The sequence below is a fragment of the Hippocampus bargibanti genome, linkage group LG07 (assembly GCF_051943395.1).
Source record: "Hippocampus bargibanti isolate YZ-2025 linkage group LG07, ASM5194339v1, whole genome shotgun sequence".
Taxonomy (NCBI): domain Eukaryota; kingdom Metazoa; phylum Chordata; class Actinopteri; order Syngnathiformes; family Syngnathidae; genus Hippocampus; species Hippocampus bargibanti.
In genome coordinates, this window is record NC_142740.1 from 7,206,631 (window position 1) to 7,227,099 (window position 20,469).

Genomic DNA, 20,469 nt, shown 5'->3' on the forward strand with positions numbered 1-20,469 from the left:
TGTGATGGGAACGTTAAATGAGACGAGGAAATGGTCCGTTACAGGAAGTTCGTTTGCTGTGCAGTTGGCGGGGGTAAAACCACAGCAGCATATTAAGTCCAGGGTATGCCCTTTTATATGCGTGGGGAAATAGGAGAATTGGTGTAAGCCAAAACTCTCCAATGAGGAAATAAAGTCTTTGGTGAGGGGATGGGTGGAATTGTCAATGTGTATGTTGAAGTCCCCAAGGATAATAATATTTGGTGACAGAGTGGAGAGGTGTGTGAGGACGGCTGAGAAGTCTTTTAAAAAGTCACGATGTGGTTTAGGGGACGATATACAGTGGCTATAACTGTGGGAGATGGACCAGAAATTTGACACGCAAGGCATTCAAATGAGAGAGTTTCCGGGACTGGTACTTGAGTGACTTTCCAGATCTCGCGGTAAAATATCGCGAGACCGCCTCCGCGGCCGAGAGGCGGGGTTTTGAGAGGTAAACAAACCCAGGTGGCGTCGTGTCGTTCAACTCGGAAAAGTCCCCGCCGTTTGCCAGGTCTCATTCAAACAGAAGAAGTCCAGCTTACGGTCACTAAGGATGTCTTGGATAAGACAACCCTTACCCGTAAGCGAGCGGATGTTCAGGAGGCCGAAAGTGACGCTGGTGGTGTCATTTTGAGGGGTATTGGCCGACCTAGCCAGGCCGGCCAACACACGGTGTTGCACGGAGCGGCTGTAACCTCTGCGTGGTCGGCGGAAAGATGACCACAGGGAGGTGATATCCTTGGAGTCGTCGAGGTGAAAGTCTCGACGTGATCCGCGGTGGATATACCTCCGGGAAGGGCGGCGAGCGATTTCCGGGAATCGGAAAATCGCCTGTGGCACGCTCGTCCACCGGGAGCGGAGTTCAAGCAGCTCTGACGCCGAATATTGCAGCCGTCCAACGGGTCGTTGGAGGAGCGACATGATAGCACCCAGCAACGTCCAGAGACAGGCAGCGCCCAGGTTAGCCCTCAACAGCGGGTACAGGTGGGTGGAGATCGTCCGTGTTCTCGTTCGCGGTCCGGATAAACGACCGGAATCACGAGACGATCCGACAGCCAAAGCGGATTGGAGTTCGACCATAAGTTCCTCTGGTGACTGTCGAGTATTTCCAGTGGTACAGGAATCGAAAAAAAACAAAAAGAAGCCAAAATGTTTGCGGGCGAACAGCGGCAGCCAAAAGCGCGCCAGCGTACATTCGACCCGGAAGTGCTCTGATTGTCTACTTTCTAATTTTCTAAGCCTTAAAACTACACAAAATCTACCTTATTTTAAGTATAATAAATGTGCTATGGTATTATAATGAAAGAAATTAACTGTACTGTATAATAAAGTCGCTTTATTTACCTTTGTGATGGTCGTTGATGGCTTGATGGAATGGAGTGACCGGTTTAATCAGCATTGAACACTTGATGGGGAACGTAGCCTTCTTCTTTCACCATCTTGAGGAATAATCCCTTGTCTTGTGCGGGTTATTTGTGGAGCCAGATTGATGGGATATTTCAACCATGCAGTCTACATTCTGCTTTTATCAAAGTTAAAACGAGTCCAAATTTCACTGTTTTCTATCCATTTTATCACTCTCTCTCTCTGTCGTCTGCCTGTCTCTATAATGTTTACCCCCCTCCCCCTCACTGCTGCGTTCTTGACCAATCACGTGACTTTAACCATTGATTAGGGGCGGGGAATAGAGGACAAAAACAGTCGGCTGCCATTTTCTTGTTAGAACGGGCTCGTTCGCCAACGACACATCACTCATTGTGGCGCTCCGTGTGTATCCCGAAAAATAGTTCGTATGCCAAGGTAAATTTGTCCTAAATTTAACGTTCGTAAACCGAAAATTTCGTAAGCCAAGGGGTTCGTAAACCAAGATATCACTGCGTTATAAAAAGAGAAGATGGCAACTGCAATTGTTTTATTTTTTTTCTTCCAGATTTGGGATCTGGCTGATCCGGAGGGTAAAGGCTACCTGGACAAGCAGGTAGGAAAGAACTCCTTAAAGGACAACCGACGCCTTCGAACAAGTTGTGTCCGTAATTTGTAAAATCACTTCAAATGACTTCTACTGAGCGTATTTTACAAAGATTCCACCGCATATAGCGATATTTTACCTTTTAAGACTCGCGCTGAATATTCAGGAAGTCTTTTTTTTCGAGTTGATAACGATTCCCTACGTGACGTAACATTTGGAACGCCCCCTGACCGAGAAAGCGACACACAATGCATTTTGCGGTACTATGTTTGGTCTGAAAACTTCGAGTTGATCCGTGTTCATGGCAAAATTACAAGGAAAACATAAATAATGCGATGGTGAATCGTTGTGTGTTGCACCAAGAAAACTATTTGATATTCACTGACACAAATTCCCACCAGACAATACAGCCCATTTCCAACGGCGCTTTGGCGCCATCTTCTGCCTCTTTTCGGTGCTACATTGCCCCCCCCGCCCCAGATACCTCAAAATGACACTGAATAAATGATTTAATCGATTGCAAACATGTATGCTTTCCTCTTTAGAACTATTCGAATCATATTCATAACTGGATGAGTAACAAGAAAGCGTCTTCTCCCATCTGAAGCCATTGTTTTGATTCTAGAGCAGGGGTCGGGAACCTTTTTGACTAAGAGAGCCATAAAAGTAAAATATTTAGAAATGTTTTTCAGTGAGAGACGCACGCGCACATACAAACGCTCGCGTGCGCGCGTACACACACACACACACACACACACACACACACACACACACACACACGCACGCACACACACACACACACACACACACACACACACACACACACACACGCGTGCGGCCACTTTTCAACAAAATATCAGAATGTATTATTTAAAATAACTTTGTGATAGTACTCACCATTAACATGAATGGTTTTCCGTTCCTCGTGTTTGGTAAAAATCCAGGAAAACGATCGGAATGAAATTCAATTTACCGGTCCAGAGGCGAAGTTACTGCTCGCTAGCCTGCACACGGCTCATAAGCTTCCACACTTGCTATCTGCAATCTACTATGTTAACATGGGGATTGTTAAAATGTCACTGACATTCGACTGTTTCATCGATGGTATTGTTTCATTGCAAATTAGAATCACATTTTCTCTCCTCTAATGCTCCGGTGCATTCAGGCTGAAGTGCACAAGTTGGGCTCATTTAAAGGGATTTTACCTGTTTTACCTGACTGCCACTATCATCCAATCAAAATGGCGCTTTCGGCCATTCTAGGTCAGTGTCATCCAATCAAAATTGCGCTTTCCGCCAACTGCAACCCCAACGGGAAATGAACGGCTGAAAAAAAACGACGATATGTATTTAGTTTTATCGGCGAGCCATATGCAATCATCAAAAGAGCCATAGGTTCCCGACCCCTGTTCTTGAGCAAGGCAAGACGTCTTGGCATGACACCACAAAAACAAGGGGGCGGGACCTTCTGAAACTGGCCACTTCCGGTTTCAAATTGGAATAGTTTTTAGACACTTTAAGTCATTTTTATTGGTGTTTTGCATTTGACTAAAAATATCATACTGCGTGTTTTGGGTATTTTAGATGTTATAAAACGTTTATCTGATGTCAGTTAGGAAACAAAAATGGTGTTGATTGTCCTTTAAGTGGAATGTAAAGCCATGATTTCATCACAGTTAACGTCTTCTCCACCTTCTCGACTGCCAAAAGGGTTTTTACGTGGCGCTGCGTTTGGTGGCGTGCGCACAGAGCGGCCATGACGTCAGTGTGTCCAGCCTCAACCTCAGCATGCCGCCGCCCAAATTTGTGAGTTGTCCCTTCTCCTTTTTATTTTTTTTTTTGGAGGGGGGAAGCAAAAAAAAAAAACATCTGTCAGTCATAATCATACATTTATCTTATAACAACTGCACGCAGATTCAATTCAAAATGGAGAATGATTTTTTAAAAATATTATATATTATATATCACAATATTTCACATTGTGATAAATAAAACAAAAATCATCCGTTGTGTAATGATGAGAATATAAAATTGAATTCACAATATATTGATGACATTTCATTTTCATTAAAAAAATCCCCAAAATAAGACCATGACATTGTGTAAAATTAGTTCAAAAAATTGTAATCTGAAAAATGTAGTCGGGAAATAAAAATGCCGAAAACAATACAATGTCATGATGTAAAAAATAATATATTGTCATTATGTAAAATTAATTAAAAAAAATGTAATCTGAAAAATGTAGTCCGGAAAAGAAAATGCCAAAAATAATACCGTGTCATGATATAAAATTAATCAAAAAAAATTGTCATCTGAAAAATCTCGTCAGGAATTAAAAATGCCGAAGATAATACCATGTCATGATGTAAAATTAATTTCTAAAAAGGTTCATCTGGAAAATGTAGTCTGGAAATAAAAAGGCCGAAAATAATACCATGTCGTGATATAAAATTAATAAAGAAAAAATGTAATCTGAAAAAATGTCGTTGGGAAATAAAAATGGCAAAAATAATACCATGTCATGATGTAAAATTAATTTAAAAAAATTGTTATTGGAAAAATGTACTCGGGAAATAAAAATGCCGGGGAAAAAATTGTAATATGAAAAATCTCTTTTTGTGTTGTCATATTTATTTATTTTACTTTATGTTACTTCCGGGTTGAGTAAACGCTGGCGCATATGGCTGCTGCTGCTCACCTGCAGAAAAAATATCCTTTGACTTGAAAGTGTCCTTGATATTGTCCTTCAAATAATACCATGTCATGATGTAAAATTAATTTAAAAAATTGTACTCATCTGAAAAATGTAGTCAAGAAATAAAAATGCCTAAAATAATATATTGTCATTATGTAAAACAAATTACATTTAGTAATCTGAAAAATGTATTGGAAAAATATTACTAACATGGCAATATTTTACAATATATACTTATTACGCCAATTAAAAATATGACTTAAATGTTTAATAAATAACACACAAATATGGGTCACCGTATATATATAATAATAATAACACATTTAATCTATAAGTGCCTTTCAAAACACTCAAGGTCACTCTACAGTCACAGGATAAGTTTTTCTGTGGGTGAGCAGCGGCAGCCACACGCGCCAGCCTTCACTCAACCCGGTATAACTCAAATAGATGTAAAGCTCGCTAGCTAGCCAGCTGATAGATAGCCAGCTATATAGCTAGCTATCAAGATGGCTAGCTTAATAGCTAATAGATAGCCAGCTAGCTAGATATCATATATATATACAGTAAAGTCTCGTTATATCGATATCGGATATATCGATAGTCCCGGTTATATCGATACTATTTCTATGCACGCACGGAGAAAATTACATGCAAACAGGGTCGGATATATCGATAGTCCCGGTTATATCGATATTTTTTCGGACTCCCTTGAATATCGATATAACGAGACTTTACTGTATATATTTTTAATATTTGTTCACTTTGGTCCAAATATTATCTGAAATTGTTTTTGCAGAAGGACAACAGCAGTCCTTCTCTGGGCACCTCCACCGAAGCCCACTGGGCTGTCAGGGTAAGAAAATACGCAACCAAATACAGTCAAATGTCTTTTTTCAAACGTCTCGGTTCTCGACCAATTCACTTTTAAACCAAAAATGTTAGTTTTTTCACGTCTCGGTTTACAACCAAAAATCAGTACTTGAACTAACTGAGCGCACCTGAATGCAACATTTCATTTTCTTCCGCTTCCTTATATGTCACGTCCCATTGTGAGCAGGCGTGTTTGTATTGTTTAACTCATTCACTCCCATTCCCGAATTTATTCGGGTTTTGGTTTTTCTTGTGGGTGATGCCGATAAAGCGATGGTCAGACCTCTGGTAATGTTTTTCCCTTCGACTAGGGGGCAGCATTTGCCTTTTTTCGCGCTTTGTTACAGCTTCAGCGCACTATATAAATCAATATGTATGTATTGTATTTTGTACAGCTTCCCCCATTTCAAGATCAGCTTACTCCAGATCCATATAACTTCGGAATTAACTTTTTTTCTGATGAATTAAGAGAGTCTAAGGTTTCTTATGCTGCATTGAATGTTTATGTCGCCCTAAAACTCAATATTCTGTGGGTCCTGTAATTTGAGTGAAAATGACAAAAACCCTGGCACTAGAGTGGACACATTTTTGCACATCGTTTGGCAGTTAATGAGTTAATCTTGATTAAAAAAAATCAGACATTGATTCCATTGATTATAATGGGAAATGTTTCGGTTTCTAACCAAATCGGTTTTTGAGCAGGTTTGACTGTAGTAGTACTTCTTGAATTTCAACATTTAAAAAAAATAACAAAACAAAAGACAAATATTTATTTCAGGCGGAGGAAAAGAACAAATTTGACGGCATTTTCGAAAGCCTGTCGCCGCTCAACGGCCTTCTGTCCGGAGAGAAGGTCCGACCCGTCCTCATCAATTCCAAGCTGCCTCTGGACGTCCTCGGCAAGGTTTGCTCTTTTCGTCATCTTCCTGTGACCCTTTTCAAAATATAATAATAATAATAATAATAGTGATAATAATAATAATGATAGTAATAGTAGTAAGTGTAATAATGATAGCAATAATATCAATAATAGTAATAGGAATTTAATTTAAAATAGATTATTTTCTTACTTTTTACTTTCGTATTTTAGGTGTTCAATTACCTGACATGTTTCGGCGTATACTGTGTTACATAGTAACACCAGCTGAAAAAGGCGCGTCACAACAAAATCCGTGATACTCTGATGAAGGCGGAAGTAAACGCCGAAACATGTCAGGTACAGTGATACCTCGGCTCTCGACCATAATCCGTTCTAGAACCCTGTTCGAAAAGCGATTTGTTCGAACACGAAACCATTTTTCCCATTACAACTAATGTCAATCGTTTTAATCCGTTCCAACACCCTGAATGTTTACCTTTTTAGTACAGTATTTTATACATTATTTTATGCATGAAATTGCACATTAAAATGCTGACCAACACATAAAAAGCAATGTATATCTCAGAAAATGTTAAGCAAAATGGCAAAGACACAAATAACATAAACATAAATGTAACCCAGGCTAATTGTATGTTCGTAAAGAAAAGAATTATGAATAGGATTTTTTACCTTTGTGGTGGTCAGCAGAAGGCGCAGGTGGACGGAGGAAGGAAATTTATTGTTTTGAAGGTGAGTCCCCTTCCATAAAAACTTCGGGGAGCTCTTCTGTCTGAGGGGTGCTCACACGTTCAAATCTCTTTGTTACGGTTGACTCGGCTACAGGATGTCCTTTTCACTTAAAATATCTATCCAATGACACTTGCTCTCTCTCCCATAGCCACATCACTAGATTTTACAGCCTCCTTATTCTTTAATATCGTACTGATCGTAGATTTCGCCATGCTGTATTCCCTACCAGGGGTGCTCAATACGTCGATCGTGATCGACCAATCGATCTCCATGGTACTATTGGTAGATCGCAAGACAAGGTGATGTGATATCATCAGGAACTGACGCTTAACAAATCAAGTGGAGTTCTTTTGAAAAAAACTCGATGTCAGCCAATCAGCTATCCTTTTATTTGATTGTTACACCGGAGAACCAATCAAATGACATCTCATTGAGAGACTCACTGCGCGCTGAAACAACGCCCCTTCGTTGCAAAGTGAACAACAATGTCGTTAGTTACATCCAAATTTTTCGCTCAGTTTTTCCCTTTAAACGTAAGATAGAGTATAAAAAAGTGGAAGAGCCGGACCAAGTAAGAAGAAAAAACGTATCACTTTCATACGGAATGAATGAATTTTTTCACAATGACATTTTCAAGTGCGGTTGTCTCGTCTGCCAGTTATCAGAGTGAACTCAGGTAATGGCAAACAATTGACATAATTATATTGTGTTGTGCAACATATGCGGATATACATCAACATAAATTGCAATAATCTTCACTATATTTCTCAATAAATATAATGAGTAGATCATTTTGACTTGGTCATTTCAAAAGTAGCACCCCTGCCCTAGCTAGATCAGACACTCGCACACCTCCTTCATATTGTGCAATTATTTCTGTCTTAAATGCAATAGTTGTACGCAATACTTTTCTTTTCTCACTTGTACCAGCACTTACTTTCTTTATAGGCATGATTAGGGGCTAAAACTCTTCGTACACCTATATTAAACGCGAGAGCAAAACGCAGCACGTACGCAAGCGACAACAGTTGCTCACGAAGAGAGCGATACACCGCTCAGCATCCCACCCTCGCGTACGCACTCACGCGTCGTACCGGCGTTCGAAATCCGATTGCTGTTCGAACTGCGAGGCAAGAATTTCTCTAATATTTTGTTCGGACTCCGATTTGTTCGAACTGTGAGTCGTTCGAAAACCGAGGTTCCACTGTAATTGAACACATAAAATACACTGTCTGTTAGAAAAGAATCTGTTTTAAATTAGATATCAAGTAGACACGATGAACTTAATACAACTAATAGTAATAATAGTAATAGTAGTAATAATAATAACTGTCTGAAACTCATGACCAAAAGTTAGCGGACACCAGGGAAATCTCTGAAAAGTTGACTGCCCAGCTATAAAGTTGCCTGCCCCATTTTTCACAACTTTGAAAGACAAGACGATTAATCTAAAAAAAAAAACATTGTTTCAAATTACTAAGGATTGATAATCAGAATAAAGCAAACGTTTGATTTGAACGAAAAAAAAATCGTTGTCCCCCCCCCCCCCTTGAAAAAGTTGTCGGCCACATGGGCGGAGACGTTCTGTAAGTTGTACGCCCAACGTAAAAGTTGAACGCCCCGGGCGTCCGGGCAATCGTTATTTCAGACACCGATGATGATGATAACAATAATAATACGTTTTATTTTAAGCACCTTTCAAAGCTCTCAGGACCATTTACAGTCACAGACAAGCATAGATACGACAATAAAGTCTCGTTATATCGATATTCTGCTATGCTTTTGTACTGTAGTGACGTGAAAAATAAACTTATGCCTTAAAAATGTCTTTACACTTTTTTAATGACTATTTCCTTTCTAAAATTCAACCAAATGCAAAATCCTCACGTTGTTCTATACACACGAGAGAAACCACGAGCGCCAGCATGTACACATGAAAAACAATGATTATTGCAAGCGATAAAAAGATATCTGAATACAACACAATTAAACACATGTATGGAAAACAAAAACTGCAACGTTTACATTACTTACGTTGATAAAGTATACTGCGGCACGTCGAACTCTTTCGCAATGGAGGATTTGCATATTGTTGGATTGTCCTCCACAGCCACTATTGCCTTGTACTTCGTTCCGATATCACAATTCTTATGTTTCCCCATGGTTGAAATTGGTGTTGAACAACTGTCTATAAGAAGACTACAGTATGTTTCAGATGCTATTGCAGCAGTAATGAAAGATGTGAGCTCTGCGACACGAAAGCTGGTCACGTGAACAACGGTGTTACAGATACAGATTTCGCTAATCGTGGTACTGTATTGAAATCCTTAAGCAAATATCGATTCAGCTTTAAGCTGCTTTTGTATCGATATAAGCAGACCTAATTGGCTGCCGGGAGATGAAAAGGGCATCGTAGTTACTGGATTATCGTAATTACCCGGTATCGTACTAAGCGGAACTAATTATGAAATGAAAATAGTATCGTAATAAGCAGTACTATCGATATAACCGATATTGATATAACGAGACTTTACTGTCTAATAAATAAAATGCAATATAAGCGTCCGCCAAGTGTCCTCACCCTCCTCGTTGTCCTTTTTGACAAGGTTTGGGACCTGAGTGACATCGATAAAGACGGCCATCTGGACCGAGACGAGTTTGCCGTGGTGAGCCATTTTCACAGCTATCCTCAATTTAGCGCATTTTGCAAACAACCTTTGTGGTTCCGCGGCAGGCCATGCACCTGGTGTACCGTGCGCTGGAGAAAGAACCCGTTCCAGCCCACCTGCCCACCGCCCTTATCCCTCCTTCCAAGAGGAAAAAAAGCTTGTGCTCGGTGGTGGGTGCGGCCCCCCCGCTGCCAGCTAGCCCGCCGCCTCCCAAAGACTCCCTGCGCTCCACGCCGTCCCACGGCAGCATGAACTCCTTGAACAGTACGGGCAGCCTGTCCCCCAAACACACCCTCAAGTCCGGACAGGTACATGACCAAACGTCGCATCGTATCGTATCTTCAAGTCTCACGACGGCGTGGTTTCTCTAGCATTCCGTCAACTGGGCGGTACCGACGTCGGACCGCGGTCGCTACGACGACATCTTCCTAAAGACTGACACCGACCTGGACGGTTTTGTCAGTGGGCTGGAAGTGAAGGACATCTTTATGCAATCTGGACTCTCTCAAGGCGTCCTCGCCCATGTATGGTAGGTGACCGCGGCTAGCTAACGCCTGTTAGCGTCCTCTTCCGTTGGACTGCGGTCGTTCCTTGGCGAACAAGTCTTGTTACGAGCTGTTTTGCAGCGGAGGCAAACGTTGGTTGTATGTCATCACTTTGAACATCTAGAACTGCTTCATGCCACAAAGAGGGTACAGCAAGTGCTAAAGAATGAATCACTCTCTTTGTGTTGTCATCCATCCATCCATTCATCTATTTTCCGTACCGCTTATTCCTCATTAGGGTCGTGGGGGGTGCCTATGCCAGCTGTCTTCGGGCACGAGGCAGGGGACACCCTGAATTGGTTGCCAGCCAATCGCAGGGCGATGTGTTGTGTTGTCATGTTGTTATTTAGTTTTTAGTTTTTTACTTCAAGATGGCGCCGCAAGAGTGGCTGCCTTTCCAGCAGCTCCTGTATTTTGTTTTTCTACTTTTTCTACTTAGGCTTTTCTCCTTTCCTCTTCCTTTCATAACTTAGCTGCTGTGAAATTAAAATTTCGCCACTGCGAGATGAGTCAAGGTACATCCAGTCCAAACCATAAATGAATGAATGAACATATTAACGAAGTACGTAATTAATGTATTTATTAATTAAGCAATTAATTAAATAATCAATTACAAAATAAAGATAAAAACAATTAAATAGTTAAGCAGTTAGTTAATTAAATAACTACACAAAATATTAATTACAAAATGTGTAATTGGTTGGATTGATTAATATTAATCAATATGTAATTATTCATAGGACCAATGAAATTATTATTTGACTAATTAACTCATATATTAATTAGAAATAGCGAGCCAGCTAGTAGATAGCTAATGGATAGCCAACAGCTAGCTAGATTTATAGCCTTCTAGATAGCAATATAGCCAATAGATAGAAAGCTAGCTAATCAGCTAGTAGTTAGCTAATAGATAGCCAACAGATAGCGATATAACTAATAGATGAGAAGGTTTCTTCAGCCGTCATCTGTACAAATTTGAAGGTTTTAGTTGGCTGTGTCCGGCGCCGCCATGTCTGGACATTAGGGATATATAAATAGGGTCGATACGACCAGTCAGACGAAGTTTCTTGGACAAGAAGCGAAACATCCGAAACCTTCAAATTTGTACAGATGACGGCTGAAGAAACCTTCTCATCGATGGACCACTCCTGTACGACTGAGAGTTTACACAGACATATAACTAATAGATAGCTACATCTATTTAGCTTTTAGCGATATAGATTGTCTAGGTGGCTAGCTGACCTTGAGAGTTTTGAAAGGCGCTTAGAAATTACATCTATTATTATTATTATTATTATTATTATTATTATTATTAAAACCGGTGGATTGGTTTTACAGCAGGCTTTGTGGGGGCTAGCTAGGTAGCTAGCTAGGTCATTAGCTATGTAGTTAGCTACATAGCTAGCTAGGTAGTTAGTTTGGTAGCTACCCACCATCCATCTCGCTCACTAACTAGCCTGCCATCTGCGATAAAGTGAGATTTATCTATCTAGCTTGTTAGTTAGCTAGCCAGCCAGCGTGCCATCTATCCAGCGTGGATATTATTATTATTATTATAGTAATTACCATTATTATTGTTATTATCGAACCTCTGAAGATGGAGGACACTGATTCCCTGTGGCAACCCCTTGAAGGTAAAAGCCGAAAGGAAGGATTATTATTATTATTATTATTATTATTATTATTTGTGTGATATGGCCTATTGAAAACCTGGTCATTATAAACACCTTAAAACAGTAAAGTAAGCCATGCTATCTAGCTAGCAAGCTAGCTATCATCGAGACAGCTAGCTATCCCCTAGACCAGGGGTGCTCAATACGTCGATCGCGATCGACCAATCGATCTCCAAGGTATTATTGGTAGATTGCGTTACATTTGTCATGAACTGACGCTATACAAATAAAGTTGAGCTGTTTTGGGGGAAAAAAAAAAATTGACGTTAGCCAATCAACCATCCCTTCACTTGATTGACACACCGGACAACCAATCATATGACATCTCATTATTAGGTACACTGTGCGTGCTCAAACAACGCAAAGTTAACAAGCTAGTCGTTAGTTGCATCCTAATTTTCGCTAGGTTTTATCCTCTTAAACGTAAGATAGGTTATAAAAACGAGTGAGGGAGCTAGGGAGTGGGACTTTTTTTCCACGATGACATTTTCCAATTGCGTTTGTCTCGTCTGCCAGTTATCGGTGTGAACTCAGGTAATGTCAAAAAAATGAACAGAATTATGTTGTGCTACGTATGCGGTTATACATCAACATAAGTTGCAAGAATCGTCAATATATTTCTTAATATAATGGGTAGATCATTTTGACTTGGTCATTTCAAAAGTAGCTCCCGTGTTGAAAAAGTGTGAGCACCCCTGCCCTAGACTCTAGGGGTGTCAAAGTCATTTTTTTGCCGCGGGCCACATTATAGTTAAGGTTTCTTCTTGAGGGCCGTTATGACTTTGGGGAGGCCATTAGAATGTTTAAGCCCCTCCACATATTACATATAGAGCGCACAACCAATTAATGAATAACTAGTTTTCAAATCTGAAGTCAAGAATAATGACTGTTATTGTGGTTTACATCCAAAAATCTGACATTTTGGTCAGGATCTTAGCAAGTATCATGGAATTTCACAAGTTTGATTTGCTTTCGCGGGCCGAAAAAAATAATGTGGCAGGCCGGATTTGGGCCTCGGGCCTTGACTTTGACACCTGTGCCCTAGAGAGCTAGCTATCACCTGATTATTTCTTGCCATCTACTTGGATCTTTTCTCTATTTCAGTTCAAATTAGCCCCAAATCAGTTCATTTGTTGGCATCTCCGAATTACCCTAAAACTTTGATTTATGTGTTGGTGGTTTGGAGTCTTCAGTCCCTCTCCCTTCCTCTCCTGACCCCGCAGGGCTCTGGCTGACACCAGACAAATGGGCAAGTTGACCAGGGAGCAGTTTGCCCTCGCCATGCATCTCATCCAGCAGAAAGTGAGCAAGGGTTTGGACCCCCCTCAGGTGCTTACGGCCGATATGATCCCACCTTCGGAGAGGGGAACTCCCGTCCCGGTAAGTCATGACGACACCATATGTCAACGGGGGGCATCTGAAAAGATTTTTCCATTGAGAGAGGAGAATCATCTTGTTTTGGGAACTTCTGTTTCATTTTGGCATCACCAGTGAAATTTAAAGTGAAATTTATTTATCTATGTAGCTAGCGAGCTAGCTATCATCTAGAGATCTAGCTATCATCTAGAGATCTAGCTATCTCCTAGAGCAGGGGTGCTCACACTTTTTCAGCATACAAGCTACTTATAAAAACTACCAAGTCAAAATGATCTACCCACGACAAAAATGCAAAACATAATTATTTTCAAATGTTTTAAGGATTCTTTGTATGTACAATGTATGTTGATGTATCTTGCATAACTGAATAAGCCAATATTGCACAACACACATAATAACTACATATACATAACATAATAAATAACTATTAACATTTTTTGTAATTACCTGAGTTTACTTTGATGACTTGCACTGAATTGAATCAGCCAGGGATGCATAGTCCGGACAGTAGCTGCTGACAGCCAGCCTCAAGCACATTTCCAAATGTTCATCATTCATGGTGGAACGGTATTTGGACTTAATGATCTTCATATAGGAAAAGGCTGACACATATAAATAAGTGGAGCCGAATAATGCAGTCAAGGAGGTAGCACATTTCCTCATGTTGGGGTACTTTTCCGGTGTGAGTAAGTGACAGAACTGCCCATGAGCCCTGAACTTCAGCAGTGAGAACACTCACAGTCTCCGATGTATTGCCACATTTGCTGGGTTAAATCCTCAGCCATGGCTTCACAGCGCCGTGTAACCGTATGTCTTGACAGCTGCAGAGCTTTGATTGAAGATAATATCTCTGCCTTACTTTTAAAGTCTCTGAACAAGGAGTCAGCTGCTTCAACGAATGCTTCTTTTACCATCTCTCCGTCTTGGAAGGACTTATTGTTTTTAACGATGGTGTGACTCACCCGGAACGATGCTTCGGTGGCGGCTTTCGCTTTTGAAGTATGTTGAGTGAAAAATGACTGCTGTCCGGACAACTGGGATTTTAGTTCGTCCACCGTTCTCTTTCTCAGCTGGCTTTTCGGCGTGAAGTCAATGTCGTATTTTCCATGAACAGTCTGAAAATGCCGCTCCACATTTTCCCATTCTGTATGAAAGTAATATGTTTTGCCCCCTTACTTGGTCCCGCTTTCTCACTCATTTTGATCACCATATGTTTTAGCAAGGGCTTAAAATCTGAGGTAATTCGCTGACTAGCTTGTAAATTTTGCTGCGTTTAGCGCCGTTGTTTACGCATGCACAGCGACCTAAAGGTAAAAATTCAGTTCTGAATGGTTGCCCTGTATGTCAATCAAGTGACGGGACGTTTGATAGGCTGACAAATGTTTTTTTTACTGTCACGCTGCGATCGACCACTACTACCTCCGCGATCGACCAGTAGATCGCGATCGACGTAATGAGCACCCCTGTCCTAGAGAGCTAGTTATCTCCTAGAGAGCTAGCTGTGACACAGAGGGATAGCTATCATCTCGAGAGCTAACTATCCTCTACAGCACTCGCTCTCACCTAGAGAGCTAACTCATCTCGAGAGCTAGCTATCATCTCGAGAGCTAGCTATCACCTAGAGAGCTAGCTATCACCAAGCGAGCTAGCTATCATCTAGTGAGCTAGCTATCACCTAGCGAGCTAGCTATCATCTAGATTCTAGAAAGCTAGCATCACAGAGAGAGCTAACTCTCACCCAGAGATCTAGCGATCACCCAGAGAGCTAGCGATCACCTAGAAAGATGGCTATTATCTAGAGTGATGGCTATCATCTAGAGAGCTGGCTAACACAGAGAGAGCTAGCTATCACACAGAGAGCTAGCTATCACAAAGAGAGCTAGCTATCACAAAAGCTAGCTATCACCTCGAGAGCTACCTATCACCTAGCGAGCTACCTATCACAGAGAGAGACAGCTATCACCGAGAGAGGTTGTGAGCTCGCTATCACCTAGAGAGCTAGCTATGTTAAGCTAGCTATATAAGTAGCAAGCTATCATCTAGATAATTGGCTATTTAACTGTTCATTTATCTATTTGTTTATTTCATTCATTTATCCATTTAATTTTTTGGGTATTTGTTTTCTTGTGTATTTATTTATGTAAATAAAACAGGGCTGCTAATACGAGTTATTTTGATGTGCCAACAGAGCATGTCGGGGTACATGACACCAGTGGGATCGGAGATGGCGGTGCTGTCAGAGATGAGGAGGGTAAGCACCATTTCTTTTTGGACTTATTTCATGTGTTGTTAGCGCATCGAGACATGAGCCAATGTTTCAGCTGGTGGATCTGTTATTTTACTTTTTCCTCCATGATGCAATATCCAGGCTGACTCATCTGCAACTAACATTTACTCCCCCGCCCCCTTTTACTCCCCCCAGGCCATAATGTTCAAGCTGTGGGTAGGTAATTTATCAGGCCTTCGGGGGCCTCCATTCACCAATGCTTCCAAATCGCCCCCAAAACCTGGGAAGCATTTGATCGATTATCATTCATGATCCAGAGGAACAAACAAAATATTATTATTATTATTATTGTTATTGTTATTATTATTATTAGTAGTAGTAGTATCAGTATTATTATTATTATTATTATTATTATTATTATTATTATTATTATTATTATTATTATTATTACAGTAAAGTCTCGTTATATCGATATTTTCAGGTGTTAGAAAAAATGTCGATGTAACCATACTGTCGATATATCCATCCTGCGCCGAACTGCATTAACAAAAGCCGCCAAAAGAGGGCAACCAAGCGCCATATTAAAAAATGGAATTGGCCATATGAGCTCGCCATTTTGTGCCTCTTTTTTTGGGTGAGATATGTTCCCCCAATGTTGCCTCAAAATGGCACATATAATTCTTTAATCGATTGCAAACATGTATGCTTTCCTCTTCAGAACTATTTGAATCATATTCATAACTGGAGGTGTAACAAGAAAGCATATTATCCGAATCTGAAGCCATTGTTTGGATTCACAAGCAATGCAAGATGTCTTGGCGTGAAGTCATTTTTATTGGTGTTTTGCATTTGAATAAAAAGTGACATCGTTTGTCCTTTAAAACACAGTATGGAATGTACAGTAATTTTCAAAATCATCACGCTTGAGCAGACAAAACAAGAAACATTGTTGCAAAAATGATTCCATTCTCATACAGTACAGTGGGCATGTACATTACACAACAGGGAAACTGCAACGTTTACATCTTACTGTATTATGTATGCAATTTAAAAAAAGTCATCAATCTTCTTCTGCTTCCCATTTTTACCTTTTAACACAAACACTTCAATCTCGTCTGCTACACATGGGCTGGCGTCTGAAAATGAAAATGGCATCTGCTACACGGGAGCTGGTCACGTAACAAACTCATGTGACCAAGTCACGTGACCAAGTCGACCAATGGCGCGACCGATACAGATTTCGATAATGGTGGTACTGTATAGAAACCCCTAAGCAAATATCGATTCATCTTAAATATCTTTTATATCGATATAAACATAGCAAAATGGCCGGCGGGAGATGAAAAACTGTAGTAACCGGATTATCGTAAAAACCACGTATCGTACGAAACGGAACTAATTATACATAAAAAGACTAGAAATGTGCACGGGAAATGAAAATAGTGTCGTAATAAGCAGTATTATCAATATAAACGATATCGGTATAATGAGACTTTACTGTATTATTATTATTATTATTATTAGAAATGCACATTATGGACTTGGTGCGTTTTCTCACCCATACCCCCAAACGAAGCGAAATAATCAGAACCACGGTCCACACAAACTCCACCCCCAAACGCCTTCTGTGGTTTTTCCTTCAACCTGAAAATGATAGCTAGCTAGCTCGCTCGATGATAGCAATCTAGCTAGAATCTGCCCCGGTGGTTCCGGCATGAACGTTCAACCCCTCACCCGGCCTCTCGTTTGACCCTCCGTGCTCGTCGACTTTTTGGATCTCTCCCTCCACATTGACCCACTCCCCCCCCCCTCATACCGCCACGCCCGCTTTGACCCCAGTCCACTTCACTGACCCCTTTGGTGCTGTGTGTGCAGGACAGCTCCAGCTCGGTGGGTTCGGGCGAGTTTACAGGAATCAAGGAGCTGGATGACATCAGCCAGGAAATCGCCCAGCTGCAAAGGTATGGAAAAGTCATGTGATTTCACGTATCACGTGCACCTCAACCTCCCTTTCTACAACTATGATCGTGGTCTACCGTGCTCACCTCAAATTTTTTAGTGACGTTGAAAGTGAAAGATTTGTCTGCGTGACTGCAGAACCGAATCCAGGTTGGTTAAAACGTGCTGACTGAATTTCATTTCATTTGATGAAAAATGGCTCCTGTGGCCTGATACAGTGATACCTTGGCTTGCAAACTTAATTGGTTCCCAGACAGAGTGTGTAAGGCGAAAAATGTGCATCCCAAAAATTAGTTTCCCATATGAAACCATTAAAATGAGAATAATCCGTTCCCAAGTCCCCATAAAACATAATTTTCTACTTTCTAATTTTCTAAAATATATCTTATTTTATGTACCGTAAATTCCGGACTAGAAGCCGCTACTTTTTTTCAAAACTTTCAACCCTGCGGCTTATTCAGAGATGCGGCCAATTTATGTATTGTATCTATATTTACCTTTTCTACTCGAGGGCCGCCAGGGGCCCACGAGTAGAAAAGGTAAGATTAAGACCAGTGCAATATATGCGTCGATGAAGACTGCAACGTCTTGTCTTGTGCATAAATTAAATTAGCGTAAACATACCCTCATCATGGAAAATGCAAAAAGAAAGGCATATGACGCATCTTTCAAGCTAAAACCAATCGAGTTGTCCGATAAATGAGTTACCAAAGCTGTTGCATGTAAACTTGGCATAAACGAATCGATGGTGAGAGGCTGGAAACGGCAGCGGGAAGAACTGGAGCAACGTAAAAAGACGAAAAAAGCTTTCAGAGGTAATAAAACCAGGTGGCCTGAACTGGAAAACATTCTAGAAGACTGGGTGAACACACAGAGAGCAGATGGTCGAGGTGTTTCGACTGTGCAGATCAGACTGAAAGCAAAAACAATCTCCACCGAAAAGAAAATTCCGGATTGACAGCGAGAGAGAGGCTGAGGTATTGTGTGACGACGTCTATACTACACTGTTTCATTCCGACACTGAGGACGGTTACTTGGATGGCTTCAGTTCAAAGGAGGAAGATGAACACGGCGTACCGCGATTTTTACCATACCTGTTATACTGTGTTGCTAGCGTGTTGTTACCATGTTGCTACCGTTTCACTGCCGCGTCACAGGCATTAAAACTTTGAAAACGCTCTCTGTATGCTGTCTTTCTTTGTAAATATATTTACATGTTTTAATGTGGGCACATGCGGCTTCTATACAGGTGCGGCTTGTGTATGTCCAAAATCGATTTTCCTCTAAAAATGTAGTTAGTGAGGTTTATAATCAGGTGCGCTCTATAGTCCGGAAATTACGGTATAATAAATGTCCTATGGTATTATAATTAAAAAAATAAACTGTACTGTATAATGAAGTCGTTTTATTTACCTTTATGATGGTCGTTGATGGCTTGATGGAATGGAGTGGCCGGTTCCATCAGCATTAAACACTTGATGAGGAATGTCGACTTCTTCTTTCACCATATTGAGGAATGATCCCTTGTAGGTGCTCTATCTGCGATAATGTTGCCCTGTTCCTCATCAATTGTGTTCTTTCTGTTTAGCTAGGTTGATAGATTTTTGCATCTAGTGTAGAAATGGCTTGTGCGGGTTATCTGTGGAGCCTGATTTATGGGAATTTTAACCTTGCAGTCTACACTCTGCCTTTGAACTATCAAAGTTGAAACGAGTCCTAATTTCACTGTTTTCTATCCATTTTGTCACTCTCTCTCTGTCGTCTACCTGTCTCTTTAATATTTACACCACGTCCCTTCACTACTACGTTCTTGACCAATCACGTGGCTTTAACCGAAGACTGTGGGGCGGGGAATAGAGGACCAAAACAAGCCGGCTGCCATTTTCTTTTGGAAGAACGGGCTCATTCGCTAACGACACATCAGTCATTGTGGCAGCTCCGTGTGTATCCCGAAAAATAGTTCGGATGCCAAGGTAAAATTTAACATTCGTAAACCGAAACGTTCGTCAGCCAAGGGTTTCGTAAACCGAGGTATCACTGTATATATATATATATATATATATATATATATATATATATATATATATATATATATATATATATATATATATATATATATATATATATATATATATATATATATATAATTATTATTTTTTTAAGCGCTTTTCTTGGCAACCACGCCCGACTCCCCCACCCCCTCCCCTCAACTCCTCGTAGTGCTTCTTCCTCACATGCGACACGCACACACCACTTATTTGTGTGGTGTGTATTTTGTTTGTTCACAACTTATTCTTTCCATAATGCTGCGTCAGCACTCTTGCCTTTACCCAGTGGAATACGCTCAGGTAAATCGCACAAGTCACCCACTGGAACTGGACTGGCATTTTCGCTTCAAAACACACACATAGACACACTCATAAACACACAGAATGACAGTTGATCCATCACAATGCAAATGATTGTTTGTAATTTAAATGGGGTGATAATTTGTGATCTTTTATTCGTGGTATACGACACAATGTGCACCTTGCAAATTTAGCAAAAAAAAAACCCTGTGCAACTCTTTCTTCTTCTTCTTCGTCTTCATCATCATCTTCTTCTTTTTCTTCTTGTAAATTGTTTATTATAATTTATTATTTTTTGGGTTATTTTTCTATTTTAGAATATTTGTTATTTATTTGTTTATCTATCTATACTCAGTTTGTTTATCTTTTATTTCTTTTTATTAATGTGATTATTATTGTTTATTTTGGGGTTATTTTTGTTTTTTCAAAACATTTGTTATCTGTTTATGTATTTATCAGTTTGTTTATCTTTTATTTAGTATTAATTTGATTATTACTGTATTTTTGG

General features: G+C 40.3%; 1 protein-coding gene across 5 annotated transcripts in view; it reads left to right on the forward strand.

Annotated features, from left to right (window-relative positions):
• eps15l1a (epidermal growth factor receptor pathway substrate 15 like 1a) overlaps positions 1-20,469 on the forward strand; it is a 54,175-nt gene that overhangs the window by 7,871 nt on the left and 25,835 nt on the right. For 2 of the 5 annotated variants that reach the window (XM_089000548.1, XM_089000551.1), the window contains exons 4-15: positions 1,952-1,999; positions 3,700-3,795; positions 5,481-5,537; positions 6,333-6,458; positions 9,770-9,829; positions 9,898-10,140; positions 10,204-10,361; positions 13,274-13,430; positions 15,616-15,678; positions 15,850-15,870; positions 17,530-17,615; positions 19,929-19,961. In XM_089000548.1, the coding sequence (XP_088856674.1) occupies positions 1,952-1,999; positions 3,700-3,795; positions 5,481-5,537; positions 6,333-6,458; positions 9,770-9,829; positions 9,898-10,140; positions 10,204-10,361; positions 13,274-13,430; positions 15,616-15,678; positions 15,850-15,870; positions 17,530-17,615; positions 19,929-19,961 (1,148 nt within the window). The remainder of the gene's footprint in view (positions 1-1,951; positions 2,000-3,699; positions 3,796-5,480; positions 5,538-6,332; positions 6,459-9,769; positions 9,830-9,897; positions 10,141-10,203; positions 10,362-13,273; positions 13,431-15,615; positions 15,679-15,849; positions 15,871-17,529; positions 17,616-19,928; positions 19,962-20,469) is intronic. The other 3 variants (XM_089000550.1, XM_089000549.1, XM_089000553.1) reach the window with 3 other exon arrangements.